This window comes from Lineus longissimus, chromosome 5 (assembly GCF_910592395.1).
Source record: "Lineus longissimus chromosome 5, tnLinLong1.2, whole genome shotgun sequence".
NCBI lineage: Eukaryota > Metazoa > Nemertea > Pilidiophora > Heteronemertea > Lineidae > Lineus > Lineus longissimus.
The window spans coordinates 22,993,923-23,011,951 of NC_088312.1; the positions used below are offsets into that span (position 1 = coordinate 22,993,923).

General features: G+C 43.3%; 1 protein-coding gene and 1 long non-coding RNA gene across 3 annotated transcripts; one reads left to right on the forward strand and one right to left on the reverse strand.

The window, feature by feature from the left end:
• Positions 1-611: 611 nt before the first annotated feature.
• LOC135487908 (anoctamin-4-like) lies at positions 612-12,259 on the forward strand. Of its 2 annotated transcripts, XM_064772132.1 has the most exons (22): positions 612-738; positions 1,129-1,251; positions 1,916-1,972; positions 2,868-2,935; positions 3,364-3,588; positions 3,966-4,064; positions 4,443-4,698; positions 4,927-5,039; positions 5,321-5,385; positions 5,796-5,930; positions 6,106-6,272; positions 6,598-6,818; positions 7,252-7,413; positions 7,753-7,789; positions 8,017-8,128; positions 8,355-8,412; positions 8,787-8,884; positions 9,346-9,485; positions 9,892-10,097; positions 10,415-10,605; positions 10,992-11,097; positions 11,472-12,259. In XM_064772132.1, the coding sequence occupies exons 1-22, from the start codon at positions 663-665 to the stop codon at positions 11,673-11,675; spliced, it is 2,919 nt and encodes a 972-aa protein (XP_064628202.1). In that variant the 5' UTR covers positions 612-662; the 3' UTR covers positions 11,676-12,259. The 2 variants fall into 2 exon arrangements, with proteins under 2 accessions (XP_064628202.1, XP_064628203.1); XM_064772133.1 differs by lacking the exon at positions 1,916-1,972.
• Positions 12,260-14,513: 2,254 nt separating this feature from the next.
• On the reverse strand, positions 14,514-17,402 carry LOC135488677 (uncharacterized). Its single transcript, XR_010447009.1, has 3 exons — positions 17,312-17,402; positions 15,242-15,338; positions 14,514-14,913 (listed from the first exon to the last, which is right to left on the reverse strand). It is a non-coding gene; the product is annotated as an uncharacterized LOC135488677 (long non-coding RNA).
• Positions 17,403-18,029: the final 627 nt, after the last annotated feature.

An 18,029-nucleotide genomic window follows, 5' to 3' on the forward strand; every position in this document is an offset into this window, starting at 1 on the left:
AGTGCTTGGCCTTATTTCCTTAATCGCCCCTTGATCTAATGGAATATCAGCATCCTGCCAGGCGGCACTGGGGTACGCTACAAGGTTTGAAACTGGAGTTATCAGCAGTGCTGTTGTGAGCATTCATAAGGAGTTGTTATGAATGGGAAGTATCATCATGCTAAGTTTGGCAATAACTGCTACACTGGCATGCACATTTCTAACATGAACAGCTGCATGGAAAGAAGTTTTATAAATGGGCTTGGCCTTTCAGAGCTGGCCGCCAGATGCATGCTTAAAGCCTCAGATCCTGGTTGAATGGGTCTTGTGTGAAATTGTTGGTCTTGCGTTTGACTCAAACTATCGCTGAAACCTCTTTATCAAAGACAGCTTTGGGGCTGGTAAATACTGTGAGGTTTCCTGCATGATGACTAAAGGTTTATGGTCTGTTAAGTGAGGTTCCATTGCAATTCCCTGGGTCGGGAACTATCAAATGAAAAGCATGTGGTGGACTATCTTGGATATTCATTATGCATTCCATAATGGAAAATTCATATAAAAGGATATAGGTCATACCTGTGCTATATGGTATTCAGTTAAAGGACATGCATGACTTACTTAGGATCTTGCCTTGGGACATGTCTCATATGCTCTATGGATTATAAGGAGGGTGTGTTTTAACCATGGCATACCCAGGAATAGGGTTTGAGCTGATGCAGCCACGGGAAATTGAGGGCCACGGAAGACTGCCACCTATTGGTAGGTTGTATTGACTTTTAATCTTGAATTCCTGAGACAAAAGGAAAGAGAAATTATTTAGGAACGCATTTGTTTGACATCATTCCTAGAGTATCAAATGAAGAACTATATGTATGCATGATAGGTGATATGAATAAAGACTAGCAAATGCTTTAACTCTGGTTTTGTAGAGAAGGCCCACTGGAGTCCTTGGTTGGTGGTCTCCTGCACAGATGAGTGAATGCTCTGAGAGATGTCTGGATGTCTTGTGTAATTGGTCAGTTGTCCTGCAAAAGGTGCTGAGGAATTATCGACAACTACTTTGCAGAAGTAACTGGTTTGTCTGATAATATGGTTTCTTCAACCATTTCTCAATCCTAACCTCATTGTGAACCCTTTCCTTCTCAACAGGGTTTGAAAAGATCCCCGTTGGCTCCCAGCCTCCTCATCCTGACGCGACTGATGGCTTGGCCCCACCACAGCCTGGATTCTACCCAGATCTAAATGAAGCTACTGGGAATGGATCATCTCCAGGTGAGGTCATCGTTTCTTGACCTTCTCTTTATAGTAAGCTGATTGCTTGATTCTGGTCGTGGGATCAGAAATGCATTCTTGCTTTCCATTGAGATCACTTCAGTAAGATGGGGAACAATTGGGGTTTTGTTCAGGTTATGCGACTCCAGGGGAAAGGGTCAGCTACCTAACTGTGTATACTACTAAAAACCTGGGCAAGTGTTAATGTTTCAACCAAAATGATCTTTTTCATTGATTCAATTTTAACGATGAAGGTCTTGGAAAGTAGAAGTACATGTGTGACTCGCTCTACCAAAACTAGGCGCTTGTCGCATCTGAACTTGACAGGTTGATACGGACTTGTTGTTCATTTCCCTATTGTAGACCTTTTGTGAAATCTATTACAAACTGATTTGGTCACATTTCACAAAAGGTCTACAATAGGGAAATGAACAACAAGTCCGTATCAACCTGTCAAGTTCAGACGCGACAAGCGCCTAGTTTTGGTAGAGCGGGTCACATGTGGTAATGAGGCTTTTTGCATTTAACCCTTACACTGGCCAGTGTTATGGTTCTCATGAATTACCTGGGTATGGTCGTTGTCCGATGTCTACATAAATCGTGTACTTCCCCCCCCCCCCCCAGGCATGTCTCCAAATCTAACTCTTGTTCTTCTCTTGTATAGAGAAAACTGGATATGACAACACTTGTTATGACCAAAGTGATGACGAGCCTACTCCTAGTGAGTACCGGACAGGGCTTATTGTTGGTAGTGCTATTCGTAGGTTAATACTTAATAATAAGATCATCATCTATTTCAAATCGTTGAGATGTTTGGCTCCAGTCATGGTGAGGGTAGGGACGAGTGACTGCCCTACCATGTCCTCTGGCTTAGAATCCTATGCAGCCCATTCGTCATCCTGATCGTCCTTCCGTACTGGTCGACCGGATGAGGCCAGCCAACTGGGTCTGGAGTGTAGTTCAGAGCACCTCAATATGTCCCCCACAGATCAAAAACAAAATATGGAAATCACTCTTTTACGAAATCTCTGTAGAATAGGCCTTGTGCTCCAAATCTTAACATCCTAACAGACGTGTAAATACCTTTACAGCCAGCGTGTACTTTACAACTTTTGAAATATATAGTAACAAAGGGGAATCCATTCTCACTGAACCCTGCATACACCTGGGGCACTCAACTGAGTCTCTTTTATCAGCTTTTATAGTCATCGTATTTCTGGCCTAGATTCTTTAGGGCGGTACTCTAGCTTGTCATGTGTAAATTTGATGGCAGATCAAGAGATTTGGGAGGGGGGGAGCTTCTCCCAGAGAGCAGTGAAGGTGCAATCCTGTAAATTTGGGAGGTATGAGGGCTCTCATCCAGAAAAACTTGAAAATTTAAGTTCCTAATATGCATTTTCTGTCCATCAAAAGGCTAAAATTGGAGAGCGTTATTGGCTGGTTAGTCTTTCCTCCCCAACGTAAAGGGTAGGAGCAGACGCCATTCCTTAATCCACCAATGCTAGTTAAAGGATATCAAGAAGTTTTTCTGCTATGAGGGTGTGTGCCCTGGACCCCCTCTTGCTTGAGAGATGTTGACAGCATTATTCATACATATAAGTCATGTCCTGTTTCAGAGGTTGATCCAAGCAATGTCAAGGTGGACATATGCGAGGACGCAAGTCAACCCCTTCAGGACGAAACTGTAAGTGCGATTCCTGAATGGTCAATGTTCCATCATTTCTGTCACTAAATTTAGACAAAAAAGTTCAAGTTTGACATTATAATCTGTCGATGTTTTGTGGTGAATCAAATTTGAGATATCACTGTTTGAAATATACCGCGCAGTGAGTTCTGTTTTGATTACCTCACTGTTATGAAGGATAGTAGAATATAGTCATATGTCCTTCACATATTGACAAAAAAGATGAAACCTTATCAAATGGAAGTGGCCACTTCAATGACCCATTATTGAAACCAATCATCAATAGTGACCAACCAATGTTCTGCAGGTCCAAAAATCCTTATCCAACGCATCACTTTTGGTGAATTTTGGTTATGCTTGTCTGTAAATTCGGACATATTTATGATTACTCAATTAGCTATTTGGTCATTTTGCTTGTGTTTTTACAGAACTCCAGGTCAAAGCAGAATCTAAAGACGACCATGTTCTTTAACGATGGTATCCGCCGAATCGATTACATCCTGGCGTACACCGAGGGTGACGTCGGTATCAACGTCGACGAGAAACGACTGAATAAGTTGAGTAAGAAGGATGAAAGTAAGAGAGAGTGTCGGAAGACCTATCTCAACAACCTTATAGAAGATGGTATGGAGCTGGAAGTAGAGGACAAAAAGGTAACGTGAGAAAACTCTGAATGGAAGTGATGACCTACAATATAAACACCCAATTCACGGGAGACTCAGACACTGAGATGTTCGATGATTCACACAGAAATGTAGTAGTTGAACAAAATGTCATATATTTCATCTGAAACGTCGAATTATGAGGTATTTAAACATCACTTAGCAGAATCGCACAAAGCCTTACCAGGAATGAGTCACTTGACACACACTGTTTGGCTGTTTTGGATGTAGGGCGATTTCCATGTTTTGAAAAAGACTGTAGTTGTCAGTGAATCGGCTATAAGTTATTAACAGATTTCACATTCCTGTCATCAAATAAGATTGCTGTCTTGATTTCTAAATGAAAATGACATTGTTTAAAATTGCAGGAATCACAAGATGGGAAGACATTCTTCGTCAAAGTTCACGCTCCGTGGGAGATCTTGACACGCTTTGCCGAGCTCATGAACATGAAGATGCCCATGAAGGTGAGAGGGTTAATCTGTCTAGATCACTTCCAAAACTCCTTTGAGGACTTTGAATCAACGTCAGCAGACGTCAGAACAGAACTTCCAGATATTGCATTGTTACACATGCGCGATGATAAGTCAGAAAGGCAACCAAGGTATACTGATTCATGCGCATGCTACTAACTAACCAGCTCGAGCTAGGAGTCACCTCAAAAGGAACATTGAGATGTTGCAATAAGAGAGAGAGACCACTTGGCAACACCAAGGGTCATTGTCCATCAGGAGTGACCAAGTGTAACGGTCAAAAAGTCTTAGGAGTGAAATTTTTTTTAAATTCTCAAACACTTAAACTATCAAAATGCAGATGCAGCTTGATATCCGCTCTTATTCTTCCAGATTGATGGAGAAGCTGTTGAGAATGATATCGATATCAAAGCCAACGCCTGCTGTGATAAGATGCCTCACTGCTTTCAAGTCGATACTGACCTGGTCCCGCCCGAGAAAGAGTATTTCACCACTCCCTTCAAGCGAAACAGGGTGGAATTGTTCATCATTGAAGACAAGGATACGTTCTTCTCGAACGCGGAGCGGAGTCGACTTGTACATGAGGTGTTGAATCGAACCCGATTTGGAGAAAGCAGAATTGATATAGGTACATGTGCCCAGTATCAAAGGGAAGCCAGAAGAGGGACAACAAAATACCCCCGCCCCCCCTAAAAAACTAATTGTCAAAAGCTATCGGCATGATCTCTCATTGGAATGTTGTCATTTCACACTTTCTGAATCATTTCAATCTCGGTAATCCTATCGTTTCTTGATAAAATGTGATCAAAATAGCCCCAGTCTCCAAAGAATTATGGTATATATGCCTAAATTTCAGGCTTGAGGAAGTTGATCAATCACGGAGTGTTCACAGCTGTCTTCCCGCTTCATGAGGGCAGCTACCGGAGTGAGCATTCCATCAAGACACATGGGGCTGATAACGATCGACATGTAAGTGGTGTGGTATTCAGTTTGTTGTCATAAACCTTCATATTCCTCATCTTCAGGATAGTAGCTGTGCTGGGTTGGTGTCACTCTGCTTCTATCGCGGAGTATCAAAGCTGTGGGTTCTGCCATGTTTGGAGCTGTGAGTAGCCTGAGCTAAGGGCAATTGAGGCTCACAACCTGCTCCCACCTCATACCTTCAAAGATGGCTGCTTGTCCCCTGTCGTAACAAAAAAAGCAAAAACCGCAGAATGCAGATTTCACTCGCACTTCATCTTGTTTTGCAGTTGCTCTATGAAACCTGGGCCAGGCCGGCGTGCTGGTACAAATTTCAACCACTTGATCTCATCAGGTTTGTAGCCTGCTCATGTAGGGTTCAAGATGCTCATTGGTCATTATTTGTTATCCACCTGCGTACACCATGGTGGAGAAAGGCCAGTTGGACAGAGAGAGCTGTCTAGAGTCTCACGCCGACTGTGATATTTGAATCAGGGACCTCTTGACCACTACCATGAATCCGACTACTAGTCCATCCATGGTAATGTTGCCTTGGCTGATACATCTCATCTCGGCTTGGATTCTCAGGCAAGGGGCTCATTTAAACCTTAAAGCATTCGGAGCCTTGGTATTACTTGATGCATAAACAACAAGATGAATTTATGTAACATCAATGAATGTTTCCTCAGGATGGTCATCATAAATCTTAGAAATATACTAATCTTTGGCAGTATTTTTGCAGGTCTCCTTATTTGTTGATTTCAGGAGATATTTTGGTGAGAAGATTGGCATCTACTTCACATGGCTTGGATTCTACACAACCATGTTGATTCCCGCGTCGCTGGTCGGATTCATTGTCTTCATCTATGGCTGTGCAACCGTCCTGTCAAACACCCCAACGTAAGGCTCTTCACGTTCCCTGTGTTAAAGCGCCCAATTCTGACTTTGGTCTTTCAAAGTGCTTGACAAGTATTGCATCTAATAGAGGTCTCCAAAGAGGCACACTGAGAAATAGCAAAGTGCTCCTACACCACTTAACCTAAACTTGACTTGAGCTATCCATTCTCTTTTCTAGCAATGAGATCTGTTATGACGAGGCCGTCAGCAATATCACCATGTGTCCCATCTGTGACTTGAGATGCTCCTACTGGAGGCTGAAGGAGAGTTGTTTATACTCACAGTTAACGTATCTCTTTGATAACGGTGCCACTGTCTTCTTCGCTATCTTCATGTCTCTCTGGGGTAAGTTGTCGTTCAAGGATTGATTACACGAGACATTGGTGTCTCACCAAACACCACGAAAGTGGAGCTAGCAGGTCACCTAAAACTGAGGTGAATTGATGAGGTTTCAGGCAAGATGACATCTCCAGCTGAACAGTGTTTGGGGAGACATTACCAATACCGAGAGGGACGGATCAATCCCTTCTAAAACACGTCAAACTCAACATTGAAATGCTAGCGATTTTCACCTTCTATTTCACAGCTTGCATATGTTGTACTAACCCGTAGTGGATATCGTAGTATAAACTCAAACTTTAAACTTTTGTTTTAATCTTACTGTTGTTAGCCACTCTCTTTCTGGAGTTCTGGAAAAGAACTGAGAAGGAAATCCAGTATGAATGGGATGTGGCCAACTTTGAGGATGTGGAGGAAAACCTGCGGCCAGAGTACGAGGTCAGAGTGACACACAAGAAGGTGAACCCAGCGACACAGCAGTTGGAACCACATCTTCCACTTTACAACAGTGGATCGCGCATCTGTGCATCGTTTGCTGTCATTCTCTTCATGGTGAGTTCTCCATCTTTTTTAGAAAAACATTCAAATCTGTATAATACCTTGAACTGGAACAAATCGCGATGAACATGGTACCGTTAGAGTGTATGTCAATGAGTTTACAAATGGTACCATTAGAGTGTACCGTTAGAGTGTATGTCAATGAGTTCACAAATGGTACCATTAGCATGTACCGTTAGAGTGTATGTCAATGCATTTACATATGGTACCATTAGGGTGTACCGTTAGAGTGTATGTCAATGAGCTTACAAATGGTACCATTAGAGAGTGCTGATCAAGAGCACTCTAATGAATGATCCTTTCAATGATACCGTCAGAGAATTCTCATCGAGGGCATCCTCACTTAGGAGGCCTTCTCAGGATCAAGTAGGGAAATGATATGTAACACCAGGGCTTCTCTCTCAAGATCTCACCTACTTTTCTTCAGATCTGTTTGGTCCTAGCTGCCGTGTTTGCTGTCATAGTCTACCGTGTTTTCATTGTGGCGCTGCTGTACTTGGGAAGTGAGACGCTGCGGCCGTACGCCAGGATCACTACCACGGTGACTGGGGCTTGTCTCTCGCTCATTGTCATCACGGCGTTTAACAAGGTAAATTCACTTTTAGTGGATTGTTGATGAATCCTCCATTACTTGTAACAAGCTCTCGTACCTTCCATATGCTGTCAAAGAGAGCAGCCCCCCTATCATTTGAGATATTCGTGAGACAACGGTGTGGACCAATGATTTCAGCGGCGACGTGAGGTGTCTTGCCTATAGAGGTGTCTGTTTGCAGGGGTTCATGGGATGTGGGGCTAAGGTACAAGAATCAACATGGAGAGAATATATGACAATGCATAACATCATTTCTCCTCTCAACTCTCAAAAACAGTTCTCTTGGTTAAAAATGATTTAGCATTTCATGATTTTAGACTTTTGCTCCATTTCCAGTTGTATACAGTCATCGCAATAGCACTTACCCACTTTGGTATGTATATCTACCATTATGATTTGTGATGTAAAACAACATTTGAAAAGGTTTTCAATAAGTTTTAAGAAGATCTTTCACCCCAAGCAGAAGAGAGATACTTTGTGTAAAGATTTCCTAAACTCTGATTCTCCAGGTGGAAATTAGAAATAAAGCTTAGTGTCTTGATAACGGTCCTTGATAACATGTAACGATAACTTCTCCATCTCTGTTCTTCTCCTTTGCAGAGTGTCCAAGGACCGAGACCGAGTTTGAAGATCACTTGACCTTCAAGATGTTCCTGTTCCAGTTCGTCAACTACTACTCGACCATCTTCTATATTGCGTTCTTCAAGGGCAGGTGAGCAGAATGTTATCTTTTTCTTGATTGGAATCGTTTAAGTGTCAATGTGAACTCTATACAGATCCAGCTCTGGGGGCTGTACGCAGCTCATGACGAAATTTACTCTCTTCAGCCCACAAGTCTTTGATATCTAGTAGCTGATAGATTGGGCCATTCAGCTACAGATAAGAAGGGGATTGAATTGTTACTGTTTTGTTGTGAGTTTTCCAATCATTCCCTTCAGATTCACTGGCACTCCTGGCAAATATGATTACAGTGTGACAGGGTATCGCGGCGAGGAGGTGACTACAAAAGCCCCACGTAGGCCATTAACCACCCGCCTAGTCTAGCATAACCATAGTGACTGCAACAGCCTTATGTAGACCTACAGCAACACGCTCTTATTCTAGCATTCTAACACACCTTGATTGCAGCGTAGCAGAACTTTGCATGTAAAATACTTAGTGCGCTTTAGTGGCAGGTGGGTCTCAATATTTTCAATGAGATACGCATGGTGGACCAAGATTATTGAGTTCCAAGTACTGTAGATGACAATGATTACCAGATCTGAGGTTGTCAGATCTGAGGATTTGATCATATGTGTGCGAAAGTTGGAGGCCCTGTCTCAGTTACTCTGGCTTTGTTTACATTTCATCCATTTGTCGTCTGCTTCCAGTGTGACCCCGCCGGCTGCATGATCGGACTCTGTATCCAGCTTCTCATTGTCATGGTTGGGAAGCAAGCACTCAACAATGCCAAGGAACTCATCCTTCCGTAAGTAAACATGGCCTTTTTCTCATTACGTCCTCTTATTAATCATCTAAAAGACCCACACAACTCGGTAACGTTGATGGCTACCAGTTTTAATCCGTATAAGTGTTCATTCAGTGATTTGAAGAAAAGAATAGTAATTGCTTTTACTGAAAATTTCATAGACATTTACACCAGACTCAGGTAGAGCATTTTCTAGTCTTTGCTCGTTTCACCCATCATGCTCAGGGGCAAGTTTTAGTTTTGGCATTATGCATCCGTCCTCAACTTAAATGGAGAAGTCCATCCAAGCTAGTCATTTTTCTCACTTTGACGGTATATATATTTGCCCTGGCACAAGTATTAACTCAATTTTACGACTGCACGCAACGTCCTGGCAAGGAACATAAGTGTATGTTTTGAGTATCGAATCAACGCTGTTTGAATCACAAGTCCACAACTTGTTTCTTTTCTTTCCTTGACAGGATTGTCTTCAACAAGATCCGTGCAAAGAAGTCAAAGAAGGTGGAGTTACAAGATGACAATGTCTACACGAGATGGGAGAGAGACTTTGACTTGGCATCCATGCCTGACCTCGGCCTGTTCGAGGAATATCTCGAAATGGGTAGGTTGATTGCGTTTAAAAATTAGATTTTGGATTTGCTTCATCTCTGCTTAAAGAGGAGGTCTGATATGGTCTTGAATATCTGAACAGGTCCATCAGATGTTCAATGAGTCTAAGAAGGTTCTTTTCTTAAAAGCAGAGAAAATTAACCTTGCATAGTGTTTTATCGATACTCTGTGGAGTCAGTGAGGTGTTTCCTCGGCTTGAGATCAAAAACTTTTATAGACTTTGTACGAGACCAGGCGTGATTGCAAAGATGTTTTTAAATAGTTCAGATCAATTACGTTCAAATATCATGTTACCAAGCTTTTCTGAGGTAGGCCAAGATGGAAACTAGCTTTCTTAGCTGTGCTAAGAAGACAAACTATGCTTGATATTAAAAGAGATCTGTATATGTCAATTTCAGTTGTTCAGTTTGGGTTCATCACAATCTTTGTGGCTGCCTTCCCTCTCGCGCCATTGTTTGCCCTCATCAATAACATCATAGAGATCCGTCTAGATGCCTACAAGTTTGTGACCCAGTGGAGGAGGCCGTTAGCTGCCCGCGGCCAGGATATTGGAGTTTGGGCTGATATCATGACATCAATATCGTACCTGGCTGTTCTCTCAAATGTAAGTTGTAAATTGTTGTTGTGTCAAATGTGAGTTCAGTGGCGTGTCCAAGATAAAGGGCAGAGTGGGGTCAAAACCTTCAAAAAACGTTCTGATTGACTGCAGAGCCCAAGAAGGGGAACTTGCATTAGTTATACTGGAGTACACTGGTGTTAATACTATGCTGGTGTACACTATACTGGGAAGTTGTAAGATTGGGTGATAATAACACCAATTGTGGACAATGGTGAAACTGTCGACAATCAGATTGAACTTCATAATCTTCTTCTTGCATTATCTCTTAGACTTTACTGATGCTCTACATATTCACATTTCAGGCTTTCATCATTGCATATACATCTGACTTTGTTCCTCGGACCATCTACCGATTCACAGGCGGTCAGAACTTTACATTGCATGGCTACGTCGAGTATTCACTGTCATTGTTTGATGTGCGAGACTTCCAGTCGGAGAGTCGCCTCAATCAGTCAGTTCATGACGTCGGCTTTGGAAATGTAACTTATTGCAGGTGCGTCCAAAGTTTGTCAATATTTCTATTGAAAATGATACAAAATCATAAGTTGCGCTGACTACCTATTTGAAAAGTGGATGAGATGCTTTGGTAAATCTGTGAACTACTCGTGTGCCACGCATATGCTTGATCGTGATATCGAAAACGTAGACCAGCAGGACAGGATATACATGGTAATGATGATGATGATGATGATGATGATGATGATGATGATGATGATGATGATGATGATGATGATGATGATGATGGTGGCAGATGTGGAGAAGTTCACATTGAATGTTCGCCTCAGACACGTGTCTGGCCACTTCAAGTTTTATGGCATCGAGACTACGAGTTGTCTTTGTTAAATGATGAATCTGTCTGATTTGTCTTCTGTGTTTCAGATACCGTGGCTATCTGGCGCCGCCTGACGACAACAAGCCATACTCCTTTACCATGACCTACTGGCACATTTTCGCTGCTAGACTAGCATTTGTCATTGTTTTTGAGGTAGGTACAGGTTCATGGAGCACGGTGGCATACTGGCTTTACATCCCCAGTTCACAATCGCTGAGCCTCCAAGTGTTGTTGGGTTCAGATCTAGGCCTGGGTGCTGCATTGTCTTTACACATCAAGCTCTATGTTCCAAGAATTTGAGGCTCAAACTATTGCTCCTTGATACCTCAGAGTGCCTCCTCTAGAGACCTTAATAATCATTGATTTTCAGGAAACTTGAACATTTTCCGAAATTTTCTTGAAATGCTAGTCTGTTGAAGGTATTACCAATAGGATGTGACATTTCAAACTTTCGGGACAATCTCCACCAAGGTCCAAGAGGTTGTCCACAAAGCAACGTGGTAATTTCTGTCTTCTTCCTTTTGCAGCATTTTGTGTTTGCTCTGAAAGCGTTCATCGACTGGATGGTCCCGGATACGTCATACATGGTCAAGCAGCAGATCTTACGTGAGCAGTATCTAACGCGGCAAGCACTCACCACCACGGAAGCGATGAGGGCAAAGCAAGCACGGCAGAGGAAAGATGCCGCGAGTTCGGCAGCGACCAGTGTTGAATCGATTACAGCCCTGTGATCTTTGATCATACAAATACAATTGGTTAGGCTTCTTTCCCTTATAAAGGGGTGTAGCAGAGAAATCCTGGCGGAATTGTTATGGACCATATTATAACCCTCCACTCAATGAATTCCTGTAAGCTAAAGAATTTATTTGAAGATTCTTTTTGTGTTAAAGGTTACTTTTAGTGAAGTTGATTGAAATTAAAGGCGTGGTGTCACAGAAAGTTTTGGATTCATTGAAGAATTGAAATGTGCTGAGGTTATAGCCTCTTTTAAAGCCCTACTGCACATGCATGAAATTTGATAGAATTTGTCGGCATATGCACAAATATAGTAGCAGTTTCACCCAAAGATTTGTGGAGTTTTTCTTGCCTGAAAATACTCCTGTCATTGTCTCCTTCCTCAGCACACCACCCAAACTTTTAGAAGAAGAAGAAGAAGAGAGTATTTGTTGACCCTTAACACCACCAAATTGAGTAGTAAGTGGCTTGGATCACTGTCGAAATTAGGCTACTTTTATCTCACTCGTTTTGTCCAAAATGTTCATGAGCATGTAAGTTAAAAAGTCTATAATACTAATGAAAACGCAGTTCCCCATCACTTGATTCTTTCTCCCTTTTTAAGTTGTCCCTCATATAGATGTGATAGAGAATTCAGACTGGTTGTGACTGTCTCAAATCTCTCGCTGTGTTAGGAAGACGTGTGGCTGCCAGCCCTGATTCGGTCTGGTTGTGACTGTCTCAAATCTCTCACTGTGTTAGCAAGACAGTGAGGCTGCCAGCCCTGATTCGGTCTGGTTGTGACTGTCTCAAATCTCTCACTGTGTTAGCAAGACAGTGAGGCTGCCAGCCCTGATTCGGTCTGGTTGTGACTGTCTCAAATCTCTCACTGTGTTAGGAAGACGGTGTGGCTGCCAGCCCTGATTCGGTCTGGTTGTGACTGTCTCAAATCTCTCGCTGTGTTAGGAAGACGGTGTGGCTGCCAGCCCTGATTTGGTCTGGTTGTGACTGTCTCAAATCTCTCACTGTGTTAGGAGAACGGTGTGGCTGCCAGCCCTGATTCGGTCTGGTTGTGACTGTCTCAAATCTCTCACTGTGTTAGCAAGACGGTGTGGCTGCCAGCCCTGATTCGGTCTGGTTGTGACTGTCTCAAATCTCTCACTGTGTTAGCAAGACGGTGTGGCTGCCAGCCCTGATTCGGTCTGGTTGTGACTGTCTCAAATCTCTCACTGTGTTAGCAAGACGGTGAGGCTGCCAGCCCTGATTCAGTCTGGTTGTGACTGTCTCAAATCTCTCACTGTGTTAGCAAGACGGTGTGGCTGCCAGCCCAGATTTGGTCTGGTTGTGACTGTCTCAAATCTCTCACTGTGTTAGGAGAACGGTATGGCTGCCAGCCCTGATTCAGTCTGGTTGTGACTGTCTCAAATCTCTCGCTGTGTTAGGAAGACGGTGTGGCTGCCAGCCCTGATTCGGTCTGGTTGTGACTGTCTCAAATCTCTCACTGTGTTAGCAAGACGGTGTGGCTGCCAGCCCTGATTCGGTCTGGTTGTGACTGTCTCAAATCTCTCACTGTGTTAGCAAGACGGTGTGGCTGCCAGCCCTGATTCAGTCTGGTTGTGACTGTCTCATATCTCTCACTGTGTTAGCAAGACAGTGTGGCTGCCAGCCCTGATTCGGTCTGGTTGTGACTGTCTCAAATCTCTCACTGTGTTAGCAAGACGGTGTGGCTGCCAGCCCTGATTCGGTCTGGTTGTGACTGTCTCAAATCTCTCACTGTGTTAGCAAGACGGTGTGGCTGCCAGCCCTGATTCGGTCTGGTTGTGACTGTCTCAAATCTCTCGCTGTGGTAGCAACATATACAAGTTGTCATTCGGTAAAAGTAGCCTAAAAATGGACTTTGAAAGCAAGCCAAATTTCGCAAAAATTTCATCCAAATCAGGCCGAACACGCCGGGAAGAGGCATGACACCATGTAGAGACTTGGCGTATCCAGCAGAGATATGGAACAACCTCCGTGGAGAGAAGGCACATCAGGAGGAGACATGTTACACCCTGTAGATGCATACCTTGTACAGAAACATGGTGCACTGTGTCTGGGGATGGCTCATCGAGAAGAGAAAGAGCACATCCGGTAGAGACATGGCACATCCAGCAGAGACGATACACCATGTCGAGAGGAAGTACATCCGAGCGAGACATAGTGCAACCCTGCAGCGCCATATCACACCCTGGATAGACATGACACATCCAGTAGAGACATATCACGCCCAGCAGAGATGGCACATCGAACAGAGACATAGTACACTCTGTAGCTACCTATCAACACTGCATTGACAAGGCACATCGAGTAGAAACATGGCACACCCTGCAGCATATGGCACACCCAGCAATAGTATATTATTAGAAACACGGCACACCCTGTAGAGAAATGATACATTCAGTAGAGACATGGTCCACCCTGTAGAAACATGGTCACTTTGTTGGGAGAGCGACATCCAAATCAGACAGAGTACGCCTAGTAAAGGGGCATGGACTTGGTACACTATGTAGCAACACTGCCATGGTGCGCTATGAAGGGGGAGGGCACATCCAGAAGCGACATGGGGCACCATGAGAAACACGACATCGTGACAATGTGACTCGTATGTGAACCCGACCGCAAATGTCGCAATGGTCGACGAGGATGTTCAATCTCAAATGAAAATTGTCTCCATTGTCAAATGTTGTCATGGATCATGAATGGGGCCTTATGATAAAATGTACAAACAACAACCTCATTTGTGAAACTTTCCATTCTTTATGTGATATGTTCAGGTCAAATTCAAATGTTAATTCTACTGACAAAATGGTGTCTTGATCTGTCGAAATACAAACATTATTGAGAGATGTTCTACAAAAGATTGTTCAGCAGGCTCTAACTCCGGTGACAGCAGGCTCTCGTACCGGTGCACAATTTTTGAATGCTCATCTGGAAAAAGTGTCCTTCCTAATTCATTGTTGTCAGGCTAAGGTATGGGTCTACTGAGACTCTTGACCTTCAAGCGCAAATCAATCATTCTTTCCCGGAACACTCTATCCTAGGGCATTTAAAACTGTTACACGTATTCATCCTGATATCTGAGTGCCCTTGATCCACAGTTAACTTTCGTCTCCATGGCGGCCTCGTCCTGTGGGTTGGAGAAGTAGGACAGGGGACTTGTTACATCGATGGAATGATGCCGCGAGTCAGTCGCGGGAATGCAATTGGTCATTCTATCTGAAGATAAAGTTAAATATATAAGTTTTTTTGTGCGGGGGGGGGGGGCTGCCCAGGAGCACACTGACAGATTAAGGATAATAAAAACTATGGTGCAATCTTCATTTACCCTCTGTTTGCCTTCAAGACCAGCATCCACCTAGTTTGATGCGTGCCGCCATGATTGCACGATTGGACTAGAGTCCATCATTACGTTACACAGTGCATCATTTGGAAGTTACTTTTGCTTGCATTGGGATATGCAAATGGATCTCCACTATATTTCTCATTCAAATGAAGTGGGTATCTCAGTATGAAAACTTTGTACGCAATTTCGTCGTATTCTTACCGGTGCAAACTTAGCACTGCGTCCTCGTCCTTGTGCAGACTGACACCAACCATTCTCGCTACCACATCTCATAGGCCGGCCTCATGGTACATCACCGCTGAAATGACGAGACAAATAAAGGTTAAGGACAGAGTCAAGATCAATATTTCCTTTCAATCATTTTAAAAAGGCATATCCTCCGGTTAGACAATCACAATGTGAATTTTGAAGTTGAGTACTTGATGCCAACCAGTAATGCACGGTGCCCGCTGATGGGCACACCAAGTAGCATACTCATGCTAGGTACTTATGCCCTTAAATCGGAGGAGGCCCTATGACAAACATTAGACTAAAAGCATCTCCAACCACCTCAGCGTCTTTCCGCAGTCAAGTTATTAGTTACCATCGTATGCCTTAGAGGGGGCAGATGGAACTGTTTAAACAAGAAGTCTTTCCAACAGCCACAAGTATATCTTCAAAAACATCTCAGCAACACGTTCGACCCAAATAATCTGTCAGCTAGCTGACGAGTAGGTTGGGAATTGTGTGTGATCAGTTCTCTCAAAGACACCCGAGACACGGATTAAAATCTTGTGTTTAACTTTATAGGCCAACAAATGCAAACACTTCCAATGAACCCCCTACAAGAGACGAGTGGCCCTTCGTCTCTCCGACTTTGACACCCTTCTACGAACATATCAATAGATCAGCCAGCGGTCCTTGGTGTCGCCGCGTGGGATACGCCCAGTGGAATTGTTTGCAAAAGTCAGGGAACCACGATCTGACATCCATAACCAGCGTATTCCCTATTCATGCCAGTTACAGTCGGGTGCTACACCGCAGTCGGGATCGTGGAGCCAAGTGAATAATTGTTTAGATTTGAAATACATTTTGTCTTAAATGATATGACATACGAGGTACAACGGTCGCAAGACACATCAATCACAAAAATAAACAAGTCCCGACTTACCAAAAATAACACCGCGAAAATTATATCAGCACTTCGAGACCATCAACATCATCGCAGATGTCGTTAATTTGTGAGGGCAAATGGTAATTGATTAGAGATGGCAATTGATATCGCAAGTGAACATGTACATGAAATACAATGATGCACATGATCCGTGAGTTAAGCCTTTGTCTGTTTTTTTCTGCGAAACCATTGTTTTCAACCTGCGATCTTTCCGCAGTCAAGTTATTAGTTACCATCGTATGCCTTAGAGGGGGCAGATGGAACTGTTTAAACAAGAAGTCTTTCCAACAGCCACAAGTATATCTTCAAAAACATCTCAGCAACACGTTCGACCCAAATAATCTGTCAGCTAGCTGACGAGTAGGTTGGGAATTGTGTGTGATCAGTTCTCTCGAAGACACCCAAGACAAGGATTAAAATCTTGTGTTTAACTTTATAGGCTAACAAATGCAAACACTTCCAATGAACCCCCTACAAGAGACGAGTGGCCCTTCGTCTCTCCGACTTTGACACCCTTCTACGAACATATCAATAGATCAGCCAGCGGTCCTTGGTGTCGCCGCGTGGGATACGCCCAGTGGAATTGTTTGCAAAAGTCAGGGAACCACGATCTGACATCCATAACCAGCGTATTCCCTATTCATGCCAGATATAGTCGGGTGCTACACCGCAGTCGGGATCGTGGAGCCAAGTGAATAATTGTTTAGAATTGAAACACATTATTCTAAAATGATATGACATACAAGGTACAACGGTCGCAAGACACATCAATCACAAAAATAAACAAGTCCCGACTTACCAAAAATAACACCGCGAAAATTATATCAGCACTTCGAGACCATCAACATCATCGTAGATGTTGTCTCTGTGACCAAGACTTGGGTCGTTAATTTGTGAGGGCAAATGGTAATTGATTAGAGATGGCAATTGATATCGCAAGTGAGCATGTACATGAAATACAACGATGCACATGATCCGTGAAGTAAGCCTTTGTCTCGCTTGCGACTGGAGTTTCTTACTGCGCAGTTCATTCTCTGCCCGACTGCACGACTTTTACTAAAATAAAAACCTATTATAACCAATCAAGACCAATACGAAGCATAGATACCTCGCCCTACCTTCTGCTGCAGCAGTTTTGACTTGATTACCGAAATATCGAAGGCATTTTATGTTTGAAATAGGAGAAAGTGTTCCGGTGATCTTCTACGCAGTTCACACTCCAACTGAATGGCGTTCAAATCAACCGCGACCGATCATGACCGAAGACAATACATTTCGCGTCATACCATCCGGGCACTACCCCGCTACCAGGCTTAGCGTTCACTTGAACATCAGGTTTCATGAGCTAACGAGAGTCTTTTGTTCTGTCAAAGGATCAATTAACTGGTATTGTCAAAAATGTGGGATTGGCCTAGCATACATACATGTGTATGCGTACTGAGCTGTGGTCACGGAAATACATTAGGCAGGTTTCGCGAACCAAACGAAGAGGTACAAACGGCGAAGTTTGCGTCATGTAAATGCATTTGATCGACGAATGTTTAACATTTCTCCGATTGCTTTTCCTACCAAATATAACAGTTCCATTGGTCGTCGTTCGCCCGGCTAGCGAGACCTGCCGAATGTCACAATCGTACGACATATTATGATTGTCAATGCTATTGTTTAATGCTATCAGTGGACTAGACTCTTATGCAGTCCGTATCGTCATCCTGGTTCTCCTGTGTCTATCGTTGGACAAGACGAGGCCGGCCCATTGCGTCCAGAGTGTATCAGTAGAAATGCAGCGATTTTGATATTAGAATACTAGCATTGTGACATGGAACTTGAAATAAA

Coding starts and splice junctions, on each gene's coding strand:
- LOC135487908 (XM_064772132.1), top strand. CDS start 663: ATGGCATACCCAGGAATAGGGTTTGAGCTGATGCAGCCACGGGAAATT. Junction 5,931..6,105: donor GTCCTGTCAAACACCCCAAC/GTAAGGCTCTTC, acceptor TCTCTTTTCTAG/CAATGAGATCTGTTATGACG. Junction 11,098..11,471: donor CATTTGTCATTGTTTTTGAG/GTAGGTACAGGT, acceptor TTCCTTTTGCAG/CATTTTGTGTTTGCTCTGAA.